Source organism: Euwallacea fornicatus, chromosome 39, assembly GCF_040115645.1.
Source record: "Euwallacea fornicatus isolate EFF26 chromosome 39, ASM4011564v1, whole genome shotgun sequence".
NCBI classification, from domain to species: domain Eukaryota; kingdom Metazoa; phylum Arthropoda; class Insecta; order Coleoptera; family Curculionidae; genus Euwallacea; species Euwallacea fornicatus.
Genome location: NC_089579.1, coordinates 802056 through 824492, shown reverse-complemented (window position 1 = coordinate 824492; position 22437 = coordinate 802056). Strand labels below are relative to the sequence as shown.

The window sequence follows — 22437 nt, the reverse complement described above, 5'->3', positions numbered from 1 at the left end:
CGGCGTCGTGAGGTTTATGAGATATTTTCCATATGGGTGGATTTGCTCATTCGCTGAGCGACAACTTCCGGGTTTATACATTTGCGCAGATCTAATCAAAATTTAACGTGGTTCGAACAATGCGGCGACCGAACCGACTTAAAACAAAAATTAACTTTTACTTTCGTGCTGACGTCACCGCAAGTTTGTTTAATTCAATTCGACCTCTTCAAATATCAATCCGTTTACTTTCCGCGCAGGTGGCAGACAATGAAAACTGACAAGTGAGCGTCCTTTTGCGGGAAAACGATGTCGTAACCGACTAGGTTTACACCGAGGTGCTTGCGGACGGACCGCTTGAGCATGTTCGCAGCTGCGCGATTATAACTGATGGCTGCCCGTGGAGTGTGACCGACGATAATTCCTGTTATCGATGTAACATTCAGATAACGCGGAGTGGAAAAATGTGACGAAATTAACGAGGAACGGTGACAATGTGAGTCGCTCTTGCGACTAACCTCAACCCAAAAAGCGACCGCAAACGATCGGGCCAGAAGAAAATATTTCGTTCAGATTTCAAGTCGAGTAATATGCGTTGCGTAAGCGCGACTTAAGACGTAACACGCTCGATTAGACGACATAATTATCGCGTTATTTACTATTGTTTCCGACATTTTACGTAACGGTTACTCGTTATTACTCGGTTTCAGAAGCTCACTGATCATCACCGAGATTGGCCCAAACGCACCCTACTCAGCGCAGCGCGCGACTTAATTACTGAGACGGGTAGCGCGCCGAAGCACGGTAGCGGTACTGCCTCGATTTCTATCCTAAACAAGATCGGAGGATCTTTAATAATATCATTGACGTCGGCCTGCGTCTATCTCACGTTTTTCAACAGATTTATAGCAAAAAGGAATTTTCGCCGCAACCACCCGAACCCCTAAACTCGCTGAGGTGTAAAGATACGAGATACGAGTTGCGTTACGCAAGGGGCCATTATATTACGATACTTCGATTTCCTTCCTGACTGCGAATGGGCTCAATGAATTCCGCTCTGTTCACAGCGCAATTTAATAAATAATGCATTAAAGCTCGGCATTGCCGGGCGAGCGGCTCAGTTCCCTGAGTTAAACAAGATCGAAGTTTCTTTAATGCCGTCATAGCGATTTTTTTGAGTGCGAACGATGGAAAACGCGAGTTTATAATCTAGGTGACGTCACTGGCGTGCCAACGTCAGATCAGTGGAGAGTGAAAGTGGCATCAGCTGACGACGCGTTGCGGTAGTACCCGTCGGTCATTAAAATTCTACCGAAACTGACCCAGATTCGCGCCGGTTAATAGTTTTACATTGTGTTTACGAATCTGTCCAGCAGATAAATACAACAATACTTCGTCGTCCCATAAAGCAATAGCGTGTTGCGTGTCTTACCGCGGCACGGACAACCTACACCACTGGTCGTTCCTTCGAATGTTCGAAATCTCTCGTAAAATCCGCAACTCACGAAATTCCTTATGTTAATTCAGCGGCGTGCGAGACGGAGAGGGGGAATTAAATTGAAGAAAATCGGGAGAACAATTGACCTGAGCATTCCCAACACTAAAAATTCATAACCGCGCTCGACAATCTACGCCGCTGACTGTTTCCTAATTTGAAAGTTCCGATTCTCCTTTGCAATTTCAAAAGTCATTGGTGCAACCCATTGTTGTGTTTTCCAAACGTTTACGAAAAGGACAAGAACAGGACAAGATTAAGAGTTAATCTCAAACCAAAACTTCACGGTGTTGTGTGGCAATAGCGCATCGCGTACCTTCCCGCGGTACGACCCATTGACATTTACGGTTTATTAAGTAATTTCAACGTAAAGATTCTGCGGTTTCGTGTGTATTATTTATTATTTGTCGGTTTAACATATTGACCTTTACTAAACTGCGTATGAAATCGCTTTAGGGGTACTACCGTGATGGTACCACCGCAAGATTTATTGGGCGCCGAGAGCCGAAACCTAATGGCGGTCTAAATAGGCCGTAAAATGGATCGATAATAATCGCAGTGCCCGTAAGCTCTTAGTGAAACTTCAAAAACTACGCCGTTTCAGGTACGATCACGCCCTAACGCATATTAGTAGGCGCCCCTAAGTAGGACACCCCCTATCGACCTGCAATGAATTGGTTTGCCCCTTCGCGCATAGCGGACAATGACATCAGCCGAAATTTACACAACTAATATTGCAAATCTAACAAGTATCCAACTGCGGTACGCCTATGTTGATTTCTTGCGTCAATAATTCAACATAGCGAGATTGAAAATTCGGCACATGCGCGTTAAAATCTGACATTTAGCAGATTTTCAACCTCATTCCTACGTCAAATTTCGCTACCGTCACTTGTTAACAAGTGGGAATGTGTCGCTTCTATCAAACCATTAAATGTCAAATTGGTCTGACACCGAGATGGGCGACTTCAAGGCAGAATTTAGCTTCAAACTTAAGGAAAGGTAGCGCGAATCGGTTGCGCGTTTAATCCGGTAAAACAGCAAATTAACATAACTCCCATGGTATTTGGGCAATCTGGCTATACAGCGTGTCGCATTTGAGGTGAAGACGTCCCCGCATTTTCGATATTTGAAGGGTGCAGATTTGGGTTTCTGCGCAGTCGCATTCTTCAAGATGCTCAACTGTGCCCGCTGCGAATTCACAAACGGGGGCCATTTTCGATATGTTTCGCTTCGCGTTGGAGATGGCGGAAAAAATCGTTTGGTATATCGTTTTAACCCCACATGCGGGCAAAATTCGCTTTTTTTATTTAATAATGAGCGCCACGGAGAGTGATAATTCGACACATTGGCAATTCCACAAGATATAATTGATTCGAAAGTTACAACAATAATTTCGATAATGTAAAAAATCAACTGTCAAACGTGATCGTTCTCGACTCCGTCTATTTAAATACATTTTTCGATCATTTCGCGATTTCGTCTGGCAACTCGTCTAAGCTCCCGAATGCTTACGCCTTGACGGGCTTGTCTCATTCTGGCACAAAGCTCATCTCGACTTCTGGGTCTTGTTAGATAAACGTTATTTTTTACTATTCCCCACGGATAAAAGTCGATGGGTGCGGTATCGGGAGGCCTCGGAGGCCACGGCTCGAGAGGACCGCCTCTTCCCGTCCAGCGCACGGGAAATTTTTGGTCTAACCGCCGACGAACAACCCTTGAATTGCGGATGCTCATCCTGTCGCACATTAAGGGGAAGATTTTCAATTGCGTTCCAAAATTCCCCATTGAAGAAGTCGACTGAACTGATTGATTAAAGAGTTCGATCTCCTAGAATGCCGCACCGGACTTTCTGGGAGTGTTGGTTTTTACAATTTATGACCCAGGAAGGGTTGTCCAGTATCAGTTGTTTGGAGACAATACAACTCCATTAGCGGTGAATGTAGCCCCATCAGCAAACGTAATCCTTTATGGAAAATGTCCGTCATTTAAAAAATTTGCCAATAAGAACAGACTAATCTTTTGTCGTCATCACCTTCTTTCGACGCATGCGAGAACTTCGGTTTACAGGGTTTGAACCTGTGACGAGCAAAACATCTGATTTCATGCTTGCTCATGTTCAGTTGAGACGATAAATCTCGAAGGCGCACGCGTGAACTCGCCCCATTTCCGCCAATGTAACGTCATCCTCAGGATGCGAGTGTCCTCGACAGGGCTGACCATCCCTATGTATTTTAATAACACTGAAAGTTTCATTAGGAAGAGCATTTGCCGCGGCCATTTCTCCACGAGTAACGGGGACGTCGCAAGTTAGATTCTGCAGCTACTTCTCTGCCGTGATCAACAAACGGCCGGATTGGTTCGTTTTTTTCTCTTGAAATCAACGGAATTTCGACTCTGCGGTCACTAATCAGGACTTAACGCAATAAACTCGGAGATTAACGCGACCGACATTTAACGCGTGTTTCGAATTATTACTTCCCATGGCACTTATTATCAGTAGCTCGTAGTAATTTTGACTGAGACGAAAACGACGGAAATACTTTTAAAGCGAATGTTGCCTGCGCATGGGGCTAAAACGATGGTCTAAAGGACTTTTTTTCAATGATTTTTCCGACATCTCTAACGCGAAGCAAAACGTCGGCCCCGTTTGTGAATTCGCAGCGGGCACAGTTGAGTACCTTGAAGAATGCGACTCATCTACCAGTGCGACTGCGCAAAAACCCAAATCTGCGCCCTTCAGACATATGAAAAAGCGGGGGTGTCTTCGTCCTGAATGCGGCACGCCGTACGTCGGCTAGAATCGGTCTATTTGCGAAAGAACGAGCAGCGCACGCAATATGTCCGCAAGCAAAATCCGAATGTTGTCGGGCGTGGTCCGGACCCTTGTCGGAAACCGGACCTGCGACAATTCCCCAGCTAAGCGCCGAATTGTCGTTGTTGCAAAGACGAAAAAAGCGCAAAAAAACCCGTTTCAGCGAGGCAGCGCGTGATCGATTGGTAAAAAAAATTGTTTAACCGGACGTAGAATTTTTTCCCTGCCCCTGTAGAATGTTGACATTCCGAGTAACGCCGAACTTGAAAACGAACAATGGGGATAACTCACTTCCGCACACTTCCGAGTGTCGAGCACGCAGAACCGCCCCAACTACTCCGGATTCTGCGAGGGGAGATTTACTGCTGCCCCCGGGCTGTGACATTAATCTGTCTAATTTTCAGACAAACAACGAAGACATAGGCGACCTCTATCAGGACGAGGAGAACCAAGCCGCCATTTTGATGAGGAACGAGGGGGGCGATTTCGTTCTGGTAAGTAACACGAAGAGGTGCGCGTTTCCCCGCAAGACACGCTGAAAAATTAGCGAGGTTCCCAGAAAATCGCCGTCCCGATGGTGCTAATCGTGTTGTGACAAAAGTCGCGGGGTCGAGCGCTGCAAGAACTTGAAATCGTGGTGACGCAAGGACATTTATGACGAATCGCCGTGCGCCACAAAGCGCATTTAACGCAGCCGAATTCCTGGGGACTTATTTGCTCCACGAAAAACCGCGTTATAAAATGTAAATTGCGGCCGGTGAGATCACGCAACAGCAGTATTTCTTCGTGAATTTCATAAAATCCACCGTGTCCGCTAATGGAGAATAAGTTCGCCCGCGTATGGGGGGGCCTCCGAGACCTCCGAATTCAGCGCCTTCGGATTGCGCACGGTTGAGTTCGCGAAAAAGCAGCGTTGCAACACGCTCCACTAACAGATAATTCAACTTGACTGAGACAATTAAAGCTCCGTTAATAATAATTATTTCGAATGCAAATCGGCCATTACGGAAGCGGGAGAATTTATGTCGAACGCTCGATTTCGGTTTTGGTTCAGTGGAACTTTATGGGCGTCCCTTTCGTTTTCTCGGTAAGATAATTGCTACTATTTCACCTCTCGCATTATCTAACAAGTGCACGGACGGCCTTGATTGGGTGTATAGAACAAAGGTGTGCTCCAGTCCACATTGCGGTGTCTTTTGGGGAATTAGTTCGAGTCACAGCAGATCATCTGCGGCGAAGTCGGCGCAATCCTCCTCGCAGACCGTAATTAATGAGGATTAATTACCGTCAGTCAAAAGTAATCGGGGCCGAAAACCGCCTCCTTTTTGCCCAATAGTGAAATCTGCAATTACACGGTTTCGTGCGACGCAACTCTAACGATATGTAATAAAAATTTCTAGCGTTTCGATATGGCGCACAAGCCCCCTCGACGGGCCGACTCGAGTCCTCTTGATTTAAATAAGAGCAAGCACCGCATTATTGAACGTAAATAATGGCCATGGAGTTACTGTTAGTATAACCATTAAATCGCCATCCAATGCGGGTAATGACGTTTGTTTTTCAATGGATATTTTTTATGTTTTTCCCATTCATCGGAAAATGTTTATTACTTGCCGTCGATTATCGCGGATAAAAGTTGCAATTAAAGCGTGCCAATTAGCGAAAATGCATGAAGCAAAAACAATTCCGAAAGGCTGCGCATTCGAAATAATTCGAAGAGACGAATTCGTGGAACTTCGAAATTGCAAGGTCCGCGAAGGATCCTTGCACCATTTGGGTTTTTTTTGGATGGCCCTCCAGTTCTCCCGACGTGACCCCGATGGATTTTTCTATTTGGGAGACCTGTGGAACTGTCGAGGACCAAAGCTTCTCGAAACCCCGCCGAAAATTGTTTTACGACTGCGTTGGCGATGCGTCGATTCGGAAGGAAAATGCAACTTTTTGAAATTTCACTCGAACCCCCTCAAAATGCGCATGTCTCCTTTTAGGAGGGGTCAATAGGGTCACACTTGGTCATCCGTCCGGTGCCCAGGCGCCTGCGCCCAGCCGTCAAAACTAATCACAAGCTCTCTTCGGCCGACGACGAGGTTTTCCTGGACGACGACGGCGCCCTCAGCGCCGAAGTGGCCATAGACACCGGTCTGCCCCTTCACAAAGACAGCGAGGACGAGGAAATCGCCGCTCACCATCACATAGTGATCAGAAGAAAAAACAAAGACGAGGATACGTTGAGCGACTACGGTAAGTTGTGGCTTGTCGCCCTTCGATTTGATACAATGTAAATTTGCAGCACTGATGGAGCCCGACCACTTGGCGAAACGTTACAAGCGCAGCTCGTCGGACTCGCACAGGCGCCGCAAACGCGACGCCCCCTACACGATTTACCCGGAAATTCTGGTTATAGTGGATTACGACGGGTACAGGCTACATGGCGGGGACAATCTGCAAATAAAGCGCTACTTTATCTCCTTCTGGAACGGGGTGGACCTGCGCTACAAGCTGCTCAAGGGACCAAAAATACGGGTGTCGATTGCTGGAATTATAATCAGTCGAGTGAGTACGAACGTTTATTCGATTCAAAGAGTCTCAATACGAAAACCGGCACTCTCATCAGTCTCGATTCCGATGGCGCCGTAGAGGTGATCTTTCGATTTCGGATAGTTTTCGCGGATTGCGTCCAACATGTCCTGACAAAGGCGTTTGCGCTTCCTGTACAACGCCAAGTATTTCTCGTAATCCTGCTGCACCTCGAACTTCACCTGAAACACCTTTAATAATTCCAGCACGGTAAGGTCGGGACCAGCTCACATCGGGTCTAACGAGATCGACCCCATCGAACTCCTTCAAAGCGTCTTTGATGTTCGTCACCTCTTCCTGGAGCTCCATTTTCTTTGCGCATGCCTCTGCCATGGTCAGTTTTTCTCGGGCTTTGGCGAATTGCTCCTCCGTGGCTTTGATTTTGCCCTGATTTTCTTGAATCTTGGACGTGAGGTCGTTTATGTGCCGCTGAGTACCCAGCAAATCCTCGCCAAGTTGTTTTGCGGATTTTTTATCATCTTTTCTCAGGAAATAGACCTGAAAGAGTTGGCAATCCTCAAGTTGGTTAATGCATACCGGAAGACAATGGTGCGTGGCAACAAATTCATCGGAATTCTGCGCCGACGCATCAATAAGCGAACCAGCTCTTGGGTTGAATTAAATGTTTATTATACAGGGCGTTAATCGAGTACGTGTACCTACTTCAGGGGGTGAATCTTCAACTGATCTCATCACAAAAAGTTCCCATGAATGTAGGCCCGTGACATCTTCGTTTGAGGACTGGAGGGTGCTGAAATTTCATTTTTTATTTGTTTTTTTTTGTATATTGTAACACGGAAATGTAATAATCGGAGCACGTTTGGTATACGGATTTTTTGATACCACAAAATTCCAAATATTGTCTTAATATTTTGATTGCCGACAGAGGGCGCCACGTGCAAGATTCCATTACATTTTAATTGGCCAAAACTTTTTCGCGCCACCGTGTGCCACTTTGACATTGATGGGCTCATTGTGCCACTTTGACATTGATGGGCTCAATGTGCCACTTTGACATTAATGGGCTCATTGTGTCACTTTGACATTAATGGGCTCATTGTGCCACTTTGGCATTAATGGGCTCATTGTGCCACTTTGACATTAATGGGCTCATTGTGCCACTTTGGCATTAATGGGCTCAATGTGCCACTTTGGCATTAATCGGCTCATTGTGCCATTTACTTCTATTGAAAAAAGGTACTCTTGCAAAATGTTTATTGGAGTAACCGTTCTTGAAGATAAACGGATTTGCAGTTAACATGACTGGGATGAAATCGATTTAATAACAATTATTGAAATTATCAACATTAATTTAATGTTATAATAGTTGTTCAAAATGGCCATCTCCGACTTCCATACAGATTTTTATTGCATCTTTGTCCAAAACTATAAAAAAAAACGAATTAACAATATAATTATCCTCTAGCTATTAAACGAAGACGTTGCGCATCTATATGCATAGGGCCGTCGATGAAATCGGTTAAAGATTTATGTCTTGAATGTACTCAATCCATACCCCGTAAACAATCCAATTCTGGAGCTCGACCATGGGGGGGCACCTCCGCATTGCGCAAGTCTGCCTCACTTTTACCGGCCTCGAACCTTTCACGGTTACCAACACCCTCACGGCGGCGTTCCAGACACGGAGACTCTGTAGATTTTTTTGCCATCACGCTGTCCACAGATGGGTGAGTTTTTTTTAACAGATCCATTCTGCATGGTGTTTTTTACTCACAACAATTCAAAATTAAATCTGATGGACTGATGCAAAATTGAGGTTTTTTCGCGCTTTGCTTCTCGAAAAAACTGGCGTTTTGTTTAGAAAAATAATCTTCCCCCATTTCGGTAATAAACACGTCTATAAAAAGTTATCTACATAGTCTACGTACTACGTTGCATCACTTCGCGAGAGGAATGAGGGCTGTTCGGTCATTCCGCGATTTCAGCGAACTGTTTGGCGAAGCCAGAAGCAAGTGGAAAGGCGGTTCAATAGGTTCAAACCGCGCGATGTGGACCTCGCAAATGAAGGTAGAAGAGGACGAAATCCTGACCAGCAGACTACCGACGGAAGGCTGTGGTGTCGACCAATCCACATTTCTACGCCGCGTCGAGAAGCTCGCAAAAGTGTGGAAACTGGCTGGATGGGTTCCGCACGAACTCTTCAACGGCAACAAAGCCGAACGTGCCCAGTACTTCGACCGATTTTTTGCAACGAAATGAGCAAATTCCACTTCTGAAGAACCTCGTCACGGGTGATGGATCGTGGTTGTTGCTGAAAAACGTTAAAAGAAAGAAGGTTCGCGCATCGTCGGGCCTTTTACGCAAGGGAAATACCGAAGGACATCCACTGCGCGAAGGTCGTGTGGCGTATCCGGCAGGAAAGAAGCGGGATCCCCCTCTGGGAGATCATTTCGAATGAAACTTGTTATTGTCGAGGTTGAGCAACAATAGGGGCGAACAATAACGACAAGCGGTAATTCAACGTCGACGCCGACGTCTGCGTAGCTCGACTTCACCGCCTTTACGCTCCAATGGAGAGGAGATGACCGCCCAAAAAAAAACCGTATCGTGTTCTACTAGGATAACGGACGATCCTGTGGCGAACATCGTGTTGTCAAATCCATCCCCAATAAGGAATGGGACCTGTTCTCCCATGTGCTCTCTTTACCCATCGACACCTCTAGCGACTACCACGTCAATCGATTGCTGAAAACCTGTCAATCGATTGCTGGAAAACTGTCAATCGATTGCTGGAAAACTGTCAATCGATTGCTGGAAAACTGTCAATCGATTGCTGGAAAACTGTCAATCAAACAGAACGTACGACGATTTGAATGAGTTGGATGGCCGATGTCAAAGCACGCACTGCCTCCTGGAACTGTGACTTCTTTTCCCCTGGAATCGCCCGTATATCGAGCAAATAGCGAGCCGTCATTGAAGGCGATGGTGAACATGCTCAAGAACAATTATTTAAACATGTTTTTGTTGCATTTCGTCAATGAATAGAATTTGTTGAAAAAATCTTTCATCAGCCCAATAACACCGCACCGCTCACCTTCAGTTTGCCGTAAACTTTCTCCCCAATCAACCCCTTGTCCATCAACTCTTTCAGCCCCCTTTCCACTGCCCCCTTCTCCAAGCCCTTGACCCCGTCCCGGATTGCGCCTACCGTGTAGGGCCTCTGGTTCTCCTCTAGCAGCATCCGGATCGTTTCCGCCGCCATCACCTAAAACAGGATTTTACCCGTTTCAGTAACATGTATGTGGTATTTTAGGGCAGAGATGCGACGCCCTACTTGGAAAGGAACCGCGTGGGTCGCGACGCCATCGATTCGGCCGCAGCTTTGACAGACATGGGCAAATATCTCTTCAGAGAACGAAGACTTCCAGTCTACGACATTGCGGTGGCCATTACCAAGTAAGTTACCCGCTGTCGTGTTTATTTCGTCTGTTCAACAGGTCCCGAAGAGAGATTCATAAAGGGCCCGTCACAGTCTCGGTATTAATCGGCTTATTGTTGCAAATTTAGGTACGACATGTGCAGAAGACGCAAAGGGGGCCGCTGCACCAAAGGAACAGCCGGTAATAGTCGTCTCAAAGATTCCGTTTTTTCATTATTTATTTATTTTGTGGATTTGTTTGCGATGGCAAAGGCGCGGGGTGTAAATATATCCGCTGAAGGGTGGGACTGTTACGGAGACATAACCTTTACTAACTTGCAACATTATTTTTTTTTTGTTGTCCCCGCCAAAGCGACGAAATAAACAAACCTTTTCCCTTATTTTGCAGACTAGACATGTGTAGAAGGGCATACGCTAACGACCAATGCAATCGCGGTACTGCAGGTACAACATTTTCAGGCGGATCCAAGCCCTCAAATAATGTTCTATTTATCGCACGCTGTACCTCTATGATCTCTGTATTTACTGTTTCCTTCGCATCAGCCTGACTTCTATAGATCGTGTTAGGCACTCACCTAGTAGCATCACCTCGTAGAATCTCTGTGTATAAATTACATTCCTACTCTCCATTCACGACCACCGGCACGACGTCATCACTTACATGGGTTCCCGGATGGGATTCCCTCTTCCCCCTCTATAAAACTCTAACAGATTTAGTGAAATAATTGTTAAATAAGAAAACTTGCTCGGTTTGAATCTGGGAGAGATCCATGTCGAATGTCCTGTGCAAGGACCCGTTACGTTGCGACTTCGGTTTCCAGAGCGAATTTTCTCGATTTAAGCACCTGGACGCAGCTCTGAGACCTGCAAGTAGAATCGGGCGCTTCATTCTTTCGAAATGATCACGTGAGAGTGATCGTCACATCTATTGCTTTCAGTGAATTAGCCAGAGCAGTTGTCGATTCTCGTCTTTGGCATTTTTGTTCAATTCGATTAAGCTAAATTAATGCGACAAAAATGAATTGTTGCTTTAGGGCTCACTAACGAAGACGAAAACGTGGGAAGAGAAAATGACCTTGGAAAATCTCCGATTGCGCCTGTGCATTAGTCACGTGCTTATTTGTTACTTCGTTTGTATACGTCAACGATCGGGAACGAACCGCGACGGTAGACGGTTCATTTCGAGGCGAGTTCTTCGCATATATAAAAAATTTCGCCCCTATTGGAAGGTCTCTTCCCCACAGTTGCGTTGCAGCTGGCTTGATTCAACTTCAAATTAACTCATCTCAGGTTTAGGTACCGATTCACTTCTTGGTAATATCTTTCATTTACCTTATTATCGCTCCATTGAACAACTCCCCCACTCCACACACACACACGTCTAACCCAAAAAAAGCAAATAAAGGCCTAATAATAACTCACACTCGGACACAGTTCTAATAGAGCTCACTAACACCATATACGCTTCTTCCACTCTCCACCAGGTGGCGGTGTAGGGCGGCTTTCGGCCAATCGGTGAAGGGGGCAATATTTTTACCTAAAACGACTCGCGGCTTTAGCCTCCTTGCCCACTTTTAGGATTCGCTTACGTCGGCGGCGCTTGCGTAGTCAACAAGCGGCTCGAAAAGGTCAACTCAGTCGCCATAATCGAGGACACTGGCGGTTTCAGCGGTATTATTGTGGCTGCTCACGAGGTGGGCCATCTGTGAGTTGTTAACTTTTACGGGGAACAAAAGGAGTGAGTAGTTAACCGGGGGAGGAATTTAGGTTAGGCGCGGTGCACGACGGCAGTCCGCCTCCTTCCTACCTGGGAGGACCGGGCGCCGAGAAATGTCAATGGACGGACGGATTTATTATGTCAGATTTAAGGCACACGGAACGAGGATTCAGATGGTCATCGTGCAGCGTGGCCAGTTTCCATCATTTCTTAAAGTGAGTAATCTAAGCGGTCATCTGACTTGAACTCTTTCACAGGAAGCGAATCTTCTATCCGCCATGTGACAATGTTGTGTTTCAGTGGAGACACTGCCACATGTCTCTACAACGCTCCCCACGAGGACGACAGTCTGCCCCGGGTACTGCCCGGGAAACTTTTGACGTTAGACGCACAGTGTCGGAGGGATAGGGGCACCAGCGCTTGCTTTGTAAGTGGACCAAAACAGAGTTAAGAGTAATTCAGCAAGCGAATCCGAGGCAAGCGGGCGCTTCAGAAAACCGACGTTTCGACCATGTGTTCGGTCGTCCTCAGGGCTAAACCCACAAACGGGGCAGTTGATGGCTGAACAGTTTTCGAATGTTTTGTCTAAGAAACTGGAGAACTTGAGATAAAACCAAAACCAACAAGATTGTCATCAGTGAACAGTAATTCGTAGAACGTCCAGTAACCCGAAATTCCTCACCTGCCCCATTAAAAAACATATTTTTTTAATTTGCTGAGAAATGTTTTAAGTCGTACCGTACACGTCATGGTCATCTTTTAGGGCCGTCAATCGCTTCCTTAAATGTGTTTCAGCACAAGCAAGACCAAGTGTATCAGTCGAAACGGCGTCTTTTCGAATTAACAAACAGCTTAACTGCTTGTCCCGAACCCGCTAATTGACTTACCTAACTCTGTTCGGACATGCGCACTTGACAATCACGAATCTGACGTCACGACAGAAAGACGAGAGAGTCTGCGCCCAGCTGTTCTGTTTCGACTCGGGGAGCGGGTACTGCGTCGCTTACAGGCCTGCTGCGGAGGGTAGCACATGCGGGGACGGACAAGTAATATTTTCCCAAATGTCTCTTCAGCGGTTTCATCCGAAATGTTTCAGTACTGTTTGAATGGGCGTTGCGTAACGGAGCACGAGAACATCATCCCAGATTACTCGCAGAACGCGCCCTCGTACGTGAGGCCCAACGGTCAGCCCGCGGGTCCTTTGTAAGTATTAATTGAGGAGATTTGTTTTTCGGGAGGAGCACTTTCGAATTTGGAATTGTTAGCGTTTACGCAAAAGTTTTCGTAAATGCTAAAAATCTATAAACTTGAACTGCTCGAGTGCACGTCCTTACATTGTGTCTTGTTTACATTTGTGCGTCCATAGGGCTGAAGGCGATAAAACCCTCACTCCCACCACGAGCACGACTAAAAAAACGTTAAACTTCCTGTGGTCCCTTTCAACCTCTACTCCATCCCCCTACACCTCCTCCATCCCCAGCTTCAATCTGGCCAATTATTACGCCTTTTTAAGCAAAACCACCAGGAGCCCGTACGACTTTCGGGATTTCGGTGTTAGGAAGTCGACGGAGAGTCCCTACGACAGTTTTGGATCAGGCGATAACAATTTGAATAACAATTACTTGAAGCGGTCGTACTGATGGTAAGCGCGGCAGAGGGAAAACATCAGTTCATCGTCGCCAGTTCTCTTCTCCATCAATGACCCTGCCCCCTATTCTTGCTGGTTGTGGTGTATTCGCCCTTTGCAACTCTCATTGCAAGATTGCAGATTTACCCTCCTTCTCATTTTCTCGTTCACGTTTCTTTCCCGCACTCTCACCTGAATTGCTTTGATCTAATACCCGTTTCTTGTCCCTTTCTAGCTGAAGCCAAATGAACAAAAAAAAAATAATAATAACAGTTAACCCCACTGAAAATATTTCAAACGAAGACTTTAAGCCGAAAGAAGACCGTACCTCGACCAGCGGCGTCCCCATCGATGGACGTTGAGTGATTGTGATTTTTCTTAGTACTTAAGACTTTAAAGACTTTTCTTGTTTAGAAAGGAACAACTGCCCATAATTGACGAGTGTGAAGTAAATGTAATTGTTATAAAAAAAACCAAATTGAGTTTGTTGATCCGACGACGGATTTTGTTCGGGACAGTAGTAGTACTCGAAGTACCGACATAATCACAAATCAAAATTGCAAAGACATGCAAGGCGAATCGTTTCAGCGCCAATGCGTGATGGACTGGAGCGCCCCAGGGGGCGAACAAAACAAACAAAAATAACACTTCCCAATGATCATGCCGTAAACCGCCTCATTTTCGTATAACGTTGGCCTGGAAACGCGGGGCTTTTCTGGAAGTAACGTCGGGAAATGGAACAATTTTCAAATAACTCTTCTTTTCAGATTGAGAAAAATCAAACTTCTTTTTGTAACAGTTACACAATGATTTCACATATGCTACCAGTTACGAAATGCGCCGAGCGACCCAAACTGACCTGTTTTCGTTTCTTTCCGTGTAGCTTCAAAATCGGGAAACATTGAAAGTCAAACTATTCTCACGTTCCGTGGGAGACCCAAAACGAAGCATTTCTTGGCTGGTTGCATGAAAATAGCTATTTATTTTTTTAGACCGAATTTCTAGCACTAAAACACGGATTCTCCCGCCGCTTTTTGTTCAAGTTAAGGAAACGCAAAGAGTCAGACGGCGCCGTATGCAATAATTACAATAATTATTATCCTTAAGCTAAACATTAAGCGTTATTATTTATGTTAGAATCTTAAATATGGTAAATAAGAGGACGTACGATGATAATTCCGCAACGTGGCACGTTTTTGCATTTTCAACGAGAGTAAAATTACTTACAAAGTTGTGAGTTATCGCTGCAAATAAATGGAGAGTAATGAATTAAAAATAAAGTGTTTTTCTCCACGTTCGGTTCCTGAAAAATTGAAGAAAAAGCCAAAAATTACAGAAATACCACCTAACCTACCTACCTAACTTGAACTAACCTGAACTAACTGGGAAGGCCGTTGATTTTTTGTTGCGCATACAAGTTTCTACTCACCGGTTTCGTGAGGAAATCTAAAAAAAAAAAAGGAAAATAATTTTCTCGAGGGAGCCACCCCTGGGCCCATATACTGATGTATTTAGTACTTAGATACTTAAGAAAGATGTGGGACACCCAAGGCTAATCCGCGTTGCTGGAAAACGCCAGCAGTTTCGGGCGCATGGTGTCATAAATCACTCTTTTTTCTGCGATTGAAAAAATAGTAATTCTCAAAAAAAACCACTGGTACGCCCATGAACTGAGAGATTAGGTACTAAGGTACTCGGGAGAAACGGAACGCGACCGAGATTCGGCCAAGTCAATAGAAAACAATAACGATTTTGTATTTGAAATCAAACGAACATATCAATGGTTTCAAAGAAATAGTATTAACTTACAGGAGACCATTAACAAGAAAATAGCACGTTATTGGCATACAACGCATTTGTAACAATCATAAAAATACACGTACCTGTGATGCATAAAACCCCTCAAGTAAACCTTAACCTACAGATGTAATCTGCTATTTAAAGTTTCAATTTTTAAGTTTTAGTGGCCCCACTACCCAAAGCCCTTAAACCAATCCGAGCAATAATTGCCAATGATGACAGGCAAACTACTCCCGCAGGCATAATGCTCCTTGACCGATAAAATCGGTAGCCCATCACTCCTGCTAAAATTGAACTGGCACCTAGCTGGATCCCATATTGCGAAGGGTTTACGCTCGTCTGGTAAGCCCCGATTGCTAATGCTGTACCGAAAACTAAGCCTGCTGCCAACGAAGGCACGGAACCTAGAAAATTTAAATTTGTACATAAAAAGTGTATTTTTGATCTATTTCAATTGGGGAAAAAATACATTTCAAACAAATTTATAATGTGTCTATGCATGTATCCTTGGAAATTCTATATCTTACCCCTGTGCTATACAGGGTGTCCCAATTGCCATAGGGTACCATTGTTATCTCCTAAACGGTGAGAGCTATGAGGTCAGTTAAATTAGAGAAAATGCATCAAACTTGGGACTGTTAATATTCAAAAACAGTGCTGCCAACTTTTTCTTATTTTCCAAGATATTAAGAAAAATTTGAAAAAGACCTTTTTTTCACAGAAGTAAAATGCATGTACGAAATAATTTTTACTTCTTTTTAACCAGTGGCTTATCACACTTTTCATTTAAAATGTTTAAGGTTGTATTAATGGGGTAGTCTCTGATAAAATTGACATTTTATTCCCCTTAAAAGATGTGTTGCTATACACATTTTAAACTCAATTACAATTTTCTTAAGAATATTTAAAACCGGAAAGGATTTACTAAAGGAAAACTGAAAAAACAATCATTTTTTATTACTCCATGTTTCAAACAGAAAGTGAAAACTGGCCACATTCATGTGAACTTTATTTTTTACTTCAATTAGAGGAACCAACAATAAACAGTTGGAAGACTTATTCTAAAACACCCTGTACAGGACCGATCTACTGTCCTAAGTTTATGAAACACCCTGTACAGGACCGATCTACTGTCATAAGTTTATGAAACACCCTGTCATATATGGCGAAAGAAATTTTATCAATTATTATAATAACTTACAAGATAACGTGTGAGCACCAAGTCAACTGATAAGAAAATTTACCAGTCATACTACTTATGCTTTGACCTACTCCGAGGAAACTTTAAAAAGCCTTTTTTAGTTAGAACTGAAACTCCTCGACATACATTCCAAGCCTACGATTACTCCTTTTATCTACTTCATCGTTCAGTCTTCAATTACATTTTACTCATGACATGCCAAAACACTTTACATTTTTTAAAATCATTTAACTATTTCATTTTTATTTACTAAAAAAAATCACTTTCTTACCTGCTCTTACATATCCTAAAACGCCGCCGGCGACCACGGCCCCTGCATAGCAATACCCAACAGTGTCTATGGGCATCTTTAATCAAAAAACTACTGGAAATTTCAATAACTCTGCTTCCACAATGACGACAAGGAAAATGGGAATGAAATTAAAATCTTAATAGATTAAAAAGTGAGGTTGGAATGTCGCTCCGACGATGACGGTTCGCTTGCGGCGGGTCTTTAACGAATCAAAGAAGAATTTTCTGAAATTCCTCTCACACACTAATCACACCACAGTGACGATCTCCGCTTCTGGACAAAGCTCTATGTCTTAATATTCTTAATTATAATCGGTTTTGCGCGAGGAAAAAACACCGAAGACCAACAAAATTCGTTTTTGGCTCGTATTGGCCGGTGCACGGAACACGGTGCAATAACGACGCCCAATTTTTAGTGAAATACGTCGGCGGGAAGAAGTAATAAAACTAAACTACATTTTTATAACCATTCCCTCTTTCTTCCGTTAAAAAGATGGGAAAAAAATGTCTTGATCGTTAATTAAAAAAAAGATGAGCCTCTGGTCAAACACCCGAAAAATCATGAGGCATGCGAGGCACAATAATGAAATTAATCACTCACCAATCTCAAAGACCTGTTGTACAAATTGCGAGTAGTTATGCGGCCACAATTTTTCTACAAACGTCCGTTCAGGTATCTCTACAAAAACCACCAACACTTAAAATTTGAAAACAATGAATTAAACGAGTAACACTGTGTCGCCCTCTGTTGGAGACCAGATTAACGGAGAAAGAAAATTCTTTCTAGTTTCAAAGCCATCTATGATGCAACTATGCAATTACAAAGTTTAAATAAAAAATTGACGGTAGATGGCGCTCCGTGTCTCTTGAACAACTGATTCGCTGATCTGCTGCACGAATGACTTGACAAACGTCAGTCAACCTTTTAATTTAAAATATATATATATATATATAGTAAATTAAACAATACCGGAAAAATTGAAAGTACCTAATTAAAATATTACAAATTAACTGCTTAAACCAAATTAGCAGAATCTGCATGATAGAGCAGAATTCGCATTTCAAGGATCTTATAACACGATAAAAGCGGCTACGTCCGAGAGGTTAAAAGTGTAATATTGCCAGTGTCATCAAGGGAATATCTGTTTGTTGTCTCGAATAACCTTTTACCAGTGAAATTAACGCAGCAAAATGGGTTCAAATGGATTGGACATTACGAGCAAAACCATCTTGAGTACAGGAAACATCATGTCAATTAATGATATCACCAAAAAACCCAGTCAGAGTTCGACTCAAGAGGTAGGTCCTTTAATTTGTTAGTTAGCAGTGAAAGCGACATTAAGGGTCGCTAAGTCATAGGTGCCGACTGCATGGGCCATTTCCAAAAGTTCTGAATAAGTTTTTAATATTTTGAATACTGGAACTGGTTACGATTGAAATTCTTTCATTGAAGTACGTCATTCAATTGCTTGACAGTAATAAACTACTTCTAAAAAGTTGTTGGATTATTTTCATGGGAGTTCAATTAGTGCCTAAAACAATGGAACTGCTCGCAGAGGAGTTCCAATTACTTTTAACGGCTTTTATTTAATTTACATTTCACTTTACAACATTAACGGTCCTAACTTATGAGTTTTCTAACTCAGATGACACAGGCTGCCAAGTTATATGTTGCAGGAGAGTGGAGAAAAAATTATTCCACTAAGGGAGATCCTTAAATGATTATATCAATGTCTTTAAAACTTCAGTGGATAATGTTGCAAATTAAGGGAATTAATTTTAGTTGATTGATGCCATTAAATACACCCTAAAAGAATACACAACTAAAAACTTAAATTCCACCGAACAAGCTGACCACTTCAAGATCATATCCAGGCCGGAAGACGACGTTCAAGCAAAAATCCAGGAAAATCGTCTTGAAGAGCTGAAAATTGGCCTGAAGGTGTTTTTGACCGATGATAATGAATTCTCCCTGAGAGAATCATTGGAAATTGGTAATGCTTAATTATTACTTTTGGCGGAAGAAAGCATTTTTTTTAAATGCATTTTGCATGCAGCTCTGCACCATCAACTAAAAGTAAGCAGCGTTGCCGATGTCATAGTTTGCTGCAAAAAATCGCAATCTGTTGAGTGTAGGGACGATCTGAGCGTGATAAAAAACATTTGGAAGATACTAGAGAGTTACGTTGACGATGGCAGTGTTGGCGAGTTAGGTGTTGCGGACATCGAAGAGGGCACCTTTAGGTTTGTTTTACACGCTTTACTGATAAGAAATAATTTGTTTTCTTTTTTTAAAGGGAACTGTATGAGTGGGCCAAAGTCAAGCCCGTCATCATCCAGATAAACTTGGCAACGTGCTGTGTGGTGCCACCCACATTGCAGACGTTTTGTAAAGAAAAGAACATCAAGCTGTTCACTCATAGCGATTCCAGTGGTATGTTTTTAATTTTTTTGTTCGCCGCTGTTACTTTTAATTTTCGAAAAATTAGATATTTTGCCCGACCAATCCATCGAAGAAATCTTCAGCGCGGCTCTGGATTTGGCGTGGGCCGTGCGCTTCACTGTTCACATTAAGTGCCGCGGAGTTCTCACCACTAAGGGCTACTGTCTCTGTCTAAATCCGAGATTAAAAAAATAAAAACGGTCTTATCTTAGTTATATGAGAATGTTTAAATTTACACCTATATATACTTAGTTTTACACCGTTAAATTGCTCTTTACTTTTTAACATACTTTAAGGTACTTGCGAAGTATACAGGGTGTCACAAAAATTCGGAAATAATTACGGGATTTAAGTAGATTTATTTTTTGTAAGAAATAATTTTAATTTGGAATTGTTAACGTTTATGCAGAGGTAGACACGACGAATGTAAATAACTATTGAAATTTTAAATAGATATAAAGAATAAAGCGAATAATTGAAGAAATGAGCAAAAAATTAAATTTTAAAACAAATTATTGCACCGTTATTACTTGTACTTTGTTATTGTTGCATTATTAGCTGGTAAATATATGAAGTCTTATGAGAACGTGTCTAAATTGTTATTATTGGACGGAATTAGCAAAAACCGTTGTTTTAGACAGCTGCAGTCGAGACTTTTGACGTATAAAATGACACTTTTGGCACGTAACAGAAATGAAGCGGTGCAGTCAGCGGTAGCGAAGCAGATATAACGAATGATTTAATATTTTGTACAATTTTACACGGTCCGAGACCTCATTAATATTTAACGAATTCCTCCGATCCTTTATCTACGTTAAGTGGAATATGTACGCCAATGTTACACAACAACTTGTAATTTAATTTTTATTGCCATTTACTTCTCTGCGAATTTAATTAGTTTGGTATCATTTATTTTTGTTTCGGAACATGCGCATTATTATTAAGAAAAAAAAGGTCGCCCGTATCGCGTTTTTCCAATCGGCCGGCAGAGGGCACGCCACCCACCAATAATAAAAACATCCGACGTTGCCGCGCTTATCTGATCGAAAACGCCAAATAATTACCCATCGTCCGCGAGTACGCTCGAAAGTGCCCGGCACTCCCCCTATCGGATAATGTTCGCTCTAATAACTATAATCACGTGGGCAAATATGTAATCAATTTGCGGCCAGGACGCCCACGCGCGCGCGCGCCCCCTCTAGGGGCGTCGTCGGTGACTGTGACGTCTTGGGGCCGATGCGCCTCTTTCCTCTTCTTCAACAAAAGAAAGTCGATTCTATGGAAAGATTCTTAATTAACCATGAAACCGATTCGAGAGTTCGTTTTTTAGTGGACGCAAGAGTGAAGATTCTCCGGAAGCTCTTTTGCAATTCTAATTGGGCCATAACGGGGCCGATCGATGATCTCCTTTTGCATCTACCTCTTTCTGATGCGGCGCGGAAGGGAACGGGGAAATTTTTGATTATTTTTATTTGACAATTTCTGTAGAAAAGTTACCGGGTTGCAATTTAATATGCCATCCCGACCGCATGCAAATGCGGGCGCGCGGAAATCAAAGTCGGTCGGTCGCTTTGTTTATTCGCTCGTTTGTTGCGGCACCGCGACATCGAATGGCCTTTGGGAGGCCTTTTTTGTCCACCTGAAAAACTCCACCGGGCAACGGAACAGAGGCGGAACCCGCCGTTTTGCACTTGACGCCCATTTTCCACTCCAACAGGTGCAGGGATCGGCTCTATGTGCTCGCGAGTCGCACCGTCGGCAATCGAAAGGTTCCCATTCGCCGAGTCCCTTCGCGACCCCCAGAACTACCCACCGCGGCAGGTTTTACTGTTCGCGAAGCTTGCGGTGTTTCGGCAGCTTGTCGGGCACGCCACTGGGGCACTTTCCTGGTACCAGCTACTGAGTTATTGGACGCGAGTGATTTAGGGCACCCCGGATCGCCGCCCGACCGCGACTGTCACCATATAACCTCTCCAAGCCGCTCTTTTTGCTCCCTTTTCGCCCCGGGAACGAATATTATGCGACATGCAGTTGCCATTGAAAAAAAAATCGATTTCGGTTTATTAAATACCCTCTCCAACTGCGGGAGATTGGTAGCCGGTACCGTGCGGTACGGCCGTCAGAACGCCCGATTATTTAATGAGACGTCCACAGTCGCATCGGCCCGAGTTAAATCTGCCCGATCACGACCAGAGATGATATCGTCTCGAATGGGAACAATTAAGGGCCATATCGTCGGTTCGCAATTAATTGTCTAAACCGCCATCGGCCAATAGGAGCATAAAGGAGAAAAGAGAAACAAAGTCATAGGAACGCACATCATTTTCCGCCATTTGCACCTAACAACCACTAAACTGTGCGATATTTCTCCATAACACAAAGGAGGTGTCTCGCGCTCGTTCATACCACTCGTAGTCCGGGCGTTGGTGTACGCCGCCGGAAAAGCGACGGGCGAGAGGCCGAAAGCCCGCGGACTAAGCAGAAATATGATGTATCCATTAGCATACCCAAGCGACGGTGAAATATCTGCATTGTTTCTGACGTTGATAGTGATCGGCCTATCAACACTAATTAAATAACGATCGCCGATAGTTTTTGTATTTTGCGCCGGCTGGATCGGTATGTTCGGCGCTGGAAAAAATCGAGCTCGGCAAATCGCATTAAAAATTGTTGGAAAAAGGAGACCTCCCCCACTGTTTTCGCGTCATCACGTCAGTGCGTGCATTATTGCTATTAAAAGAAGAAAGAGGGCGCCGTTGTCGCGTTTTTCCAATCGATTGGTAGATGGCGCGCCGCCCACGAAAAACATGCGACGTTGCCGCGCTTTTCTAAAGCTGGAAACCCGTTTCATCAACAATTGTGAAACCGCGATACTTGAAAAAAAAACAAATTTGAGAGTTCCTACACCCGCCTCCGCGCCGCAGTGACAGGTTCTTGGCTGCTCCAAGGGCCATGCACCCCCAGGGCTCCGCCCCATGCACTGCATCGCTCCGAGCTTTGTCCCCCCGTCGAGGTGTTTGACGGTTTCGTTGTGATTTTCAATCATCACTCCCGCGACCTGAAAATTTCCCACATACCTCTGTGGCGTTTCC

At 43.9% G+C, this 22437-nt stretch overlaps 4 protein-coding genes across 7 annotated transcripts in view; 2 read left to right on the top strand and 2 right to left on the bottom strand.

The window, feature by feature from the left end:
• The window catches only part of sona (sol narae), a 34601-nt gene extending 19701 nt beyond the window's left edge, over nucleotides 1–14900 (top strand). The window contains exons 5-16 of one of the 3 annotated variants that reach the window (XM_066301376.1): nucleotides 4694–4783; nucleotides 6278–6530; nucleotides 6580–6842; nucleotides 10141–10283; nucleotides 10655–10710; nucleotides 11845–11971; nucleotides 12034–12198; nucleotides 12284–12410; nucleotides 12925–13029; nucleotides 13080–13186; nucleotides 13350–13625; nucleotides 13846–14900. In XM_066301376.1, coding sequence (XP_066157473.1) covers nucleotides 4694–4783; nucleotides 6278–6530; nucleotides 6580–6842; nucleotides 10141–10283; nucleotides 10655–10710; nucleotides 11845–11971; nucleotides 12034–12198; nucleotides 12284–12410; nucleotides 12925–13029; nucleotides 13080–13186; nucleotides 13350–13623 — 1710 coding nt within the window. In that variant the 3' untranslated portion in view covers nucleotides 13624–13625; nucleotides 13846–14900. Of the gene's footprint in view, nucleotides 1–4693; nucleotides 4784–6277; nucleotides 6531–6579; nucleotides 6843–10140; nucleotides 10284–10394; nucleotides 10448–10654; nucleotides 10711–11844; nucleotides 11972–12033; nucleotides 12199–12283; nucleotides 12411–12924; nucleotides 13030–13079; nucleotides 13187–13349; nucleotides 13626–13845 lie in introns of all 3 variants that reach the window. The other 2 variants (XM_066301377.1, XM_066301378.1) reach the window with 2 other exon arrangements.
• LOC136349690 (homologous-pairing protein 2 homolog) lies at nucleotides 6844–17659 on the bottom strand. Of its 2 annotated transcripts, XM_066301397.1 has the most exons (5): nucleotides 17504–17647; nucleotides 14984–15056; nucleotides 9922–10092; nucleotides 7098–7364; nucleotides 6844–7048 (listed from the first exon to the last, which is right to left on the bottom strand). In XM_066301397.1, the coding sequence occupies exons 3-5, from the start codon at nucleotides 10087–10089 to the stop codon at nucleotides 6866–6868; spliced, it is 618 nt and encodes a 205-aa protein (XP_066157494.1). In that variant the 5' UTR covers nucleotides 10090–10092; nucleotides 14984–15056; nucleotides 17504–17647; the 3' UTR covers nucleotides 6844–6865. The 2 variants fall into 2 exon arrangements, with proteins under 2 accessions (XP_066157494.1, XP_066157493.1); XM_066301396.1 differs by lacking the exon at nucleotides 14984–15056 and having other exon boundaries at nucleotides 17504–17659.
• LOC136349691 (transmembrane protein 14C) lies at nucleotides 15341–17191 on the bottom strand. Its single transcript, XM_066301398.1, has 2 exons — nucleotides 16883–17191; nucleotides 15341–15814 (listed from the first exon to the last, which is right to left on the bottom strand). Exons 1-2 carry the CDS (start codon nucleotides 16956–16958, stop codon nucleotides 15564–15566), a joined length of 327 nt encoding a protein of 108 aa, XP_066157495.1. The 5' UTR covers nucleotides 16959–17191; the 3' UTR covers nucleotides 15341–15563.
• A 162-nt stretch (nucleotides 17660–17821) lies between the features above and the next one.
• On the top strand, nucleotides 17822–19931 carry Gclm (Glutamate-cysteine ligase modifier subunit). Its single transcript, XM_066301395.1, has 5 exons — nucleotides 17822–18201; nucleotides 18686–18896; nucleotides 18960–19146; nucleotides 19200–19336; nucleotides 19392–19931. Exons 1-5 carry the CDS (start codon nucleotides 18094–18096, stop codon nucleotides 19538–19540), a joined length of 792 nt encoding a protein of 263 aa, XP_066157492.1. The 5' UTR covers nucleotides 17822–18093; the 3' UTR covers nucleotides 19541–19931.
• The last annotated feature ends 2506 nt before the right edge of the window (nucleotides 19932–22437 follow it).

Bases quoted from the DNA above. Each gene is read 5' to 3' on its own strand.
- LOC136349690 (XM_066301396.1), bottom strand. From the start codon at position 10,089: ATGGCGGCGGAAACGATCCGGATGCTGCTAGAGGAGAACCAGAGGCCC. The intron at 7,365-9,921 runs GTGAGCGGTGCG...CAACTCTTTCAG, and splicing joins AAGTTTACGGCAAACTGAAG to GTCTATTTCCTGAGAAAAGA. The intron at 7,049-7,097 runs GTGAGCTGGTCC...AAGGTGTTTCAG, and splicing joins TCGATCTCGTTAGACCCGAT to GTGAAGTTCGAGGTGCAGCA.
- LOC136349691 (XM_066301398.1), bottom strand. From the start codon at position 16,958: ATGCCCATAGACACTGTTGGGTATTGCTATGCAGGGGCCGTGGTCGCC. The intron at 15,815-16,882 runs GTAAGAAAGTGA...TAAATTTTCTAG, and splicing joins TTTAGGATATGTAAGAGCAG to GTTCCGTGCCTTCGTTGGCA.
- Gclm (XM_066301395.1), top strand. From the start codon at position 18,094: ATGGGTTCAAATGGATTGGACATTACGAGCAAAACCATCTTGAGTACA. The intron at 19,147-19,199 runs GTTTGTTTTACA...CTTTTTTTAAAG, and splicing joins ATCGAAGAGGGCACCTTTAG to GGAACTGTATGAGTGGGCCA. The intron at 19,337-19,391 runs GTATGTTTTTAA...TCGAAAAATTAG, and splicing joins CACTCATAGCGATTCCAGTG to ATATTTTGCCCGACCAATCC.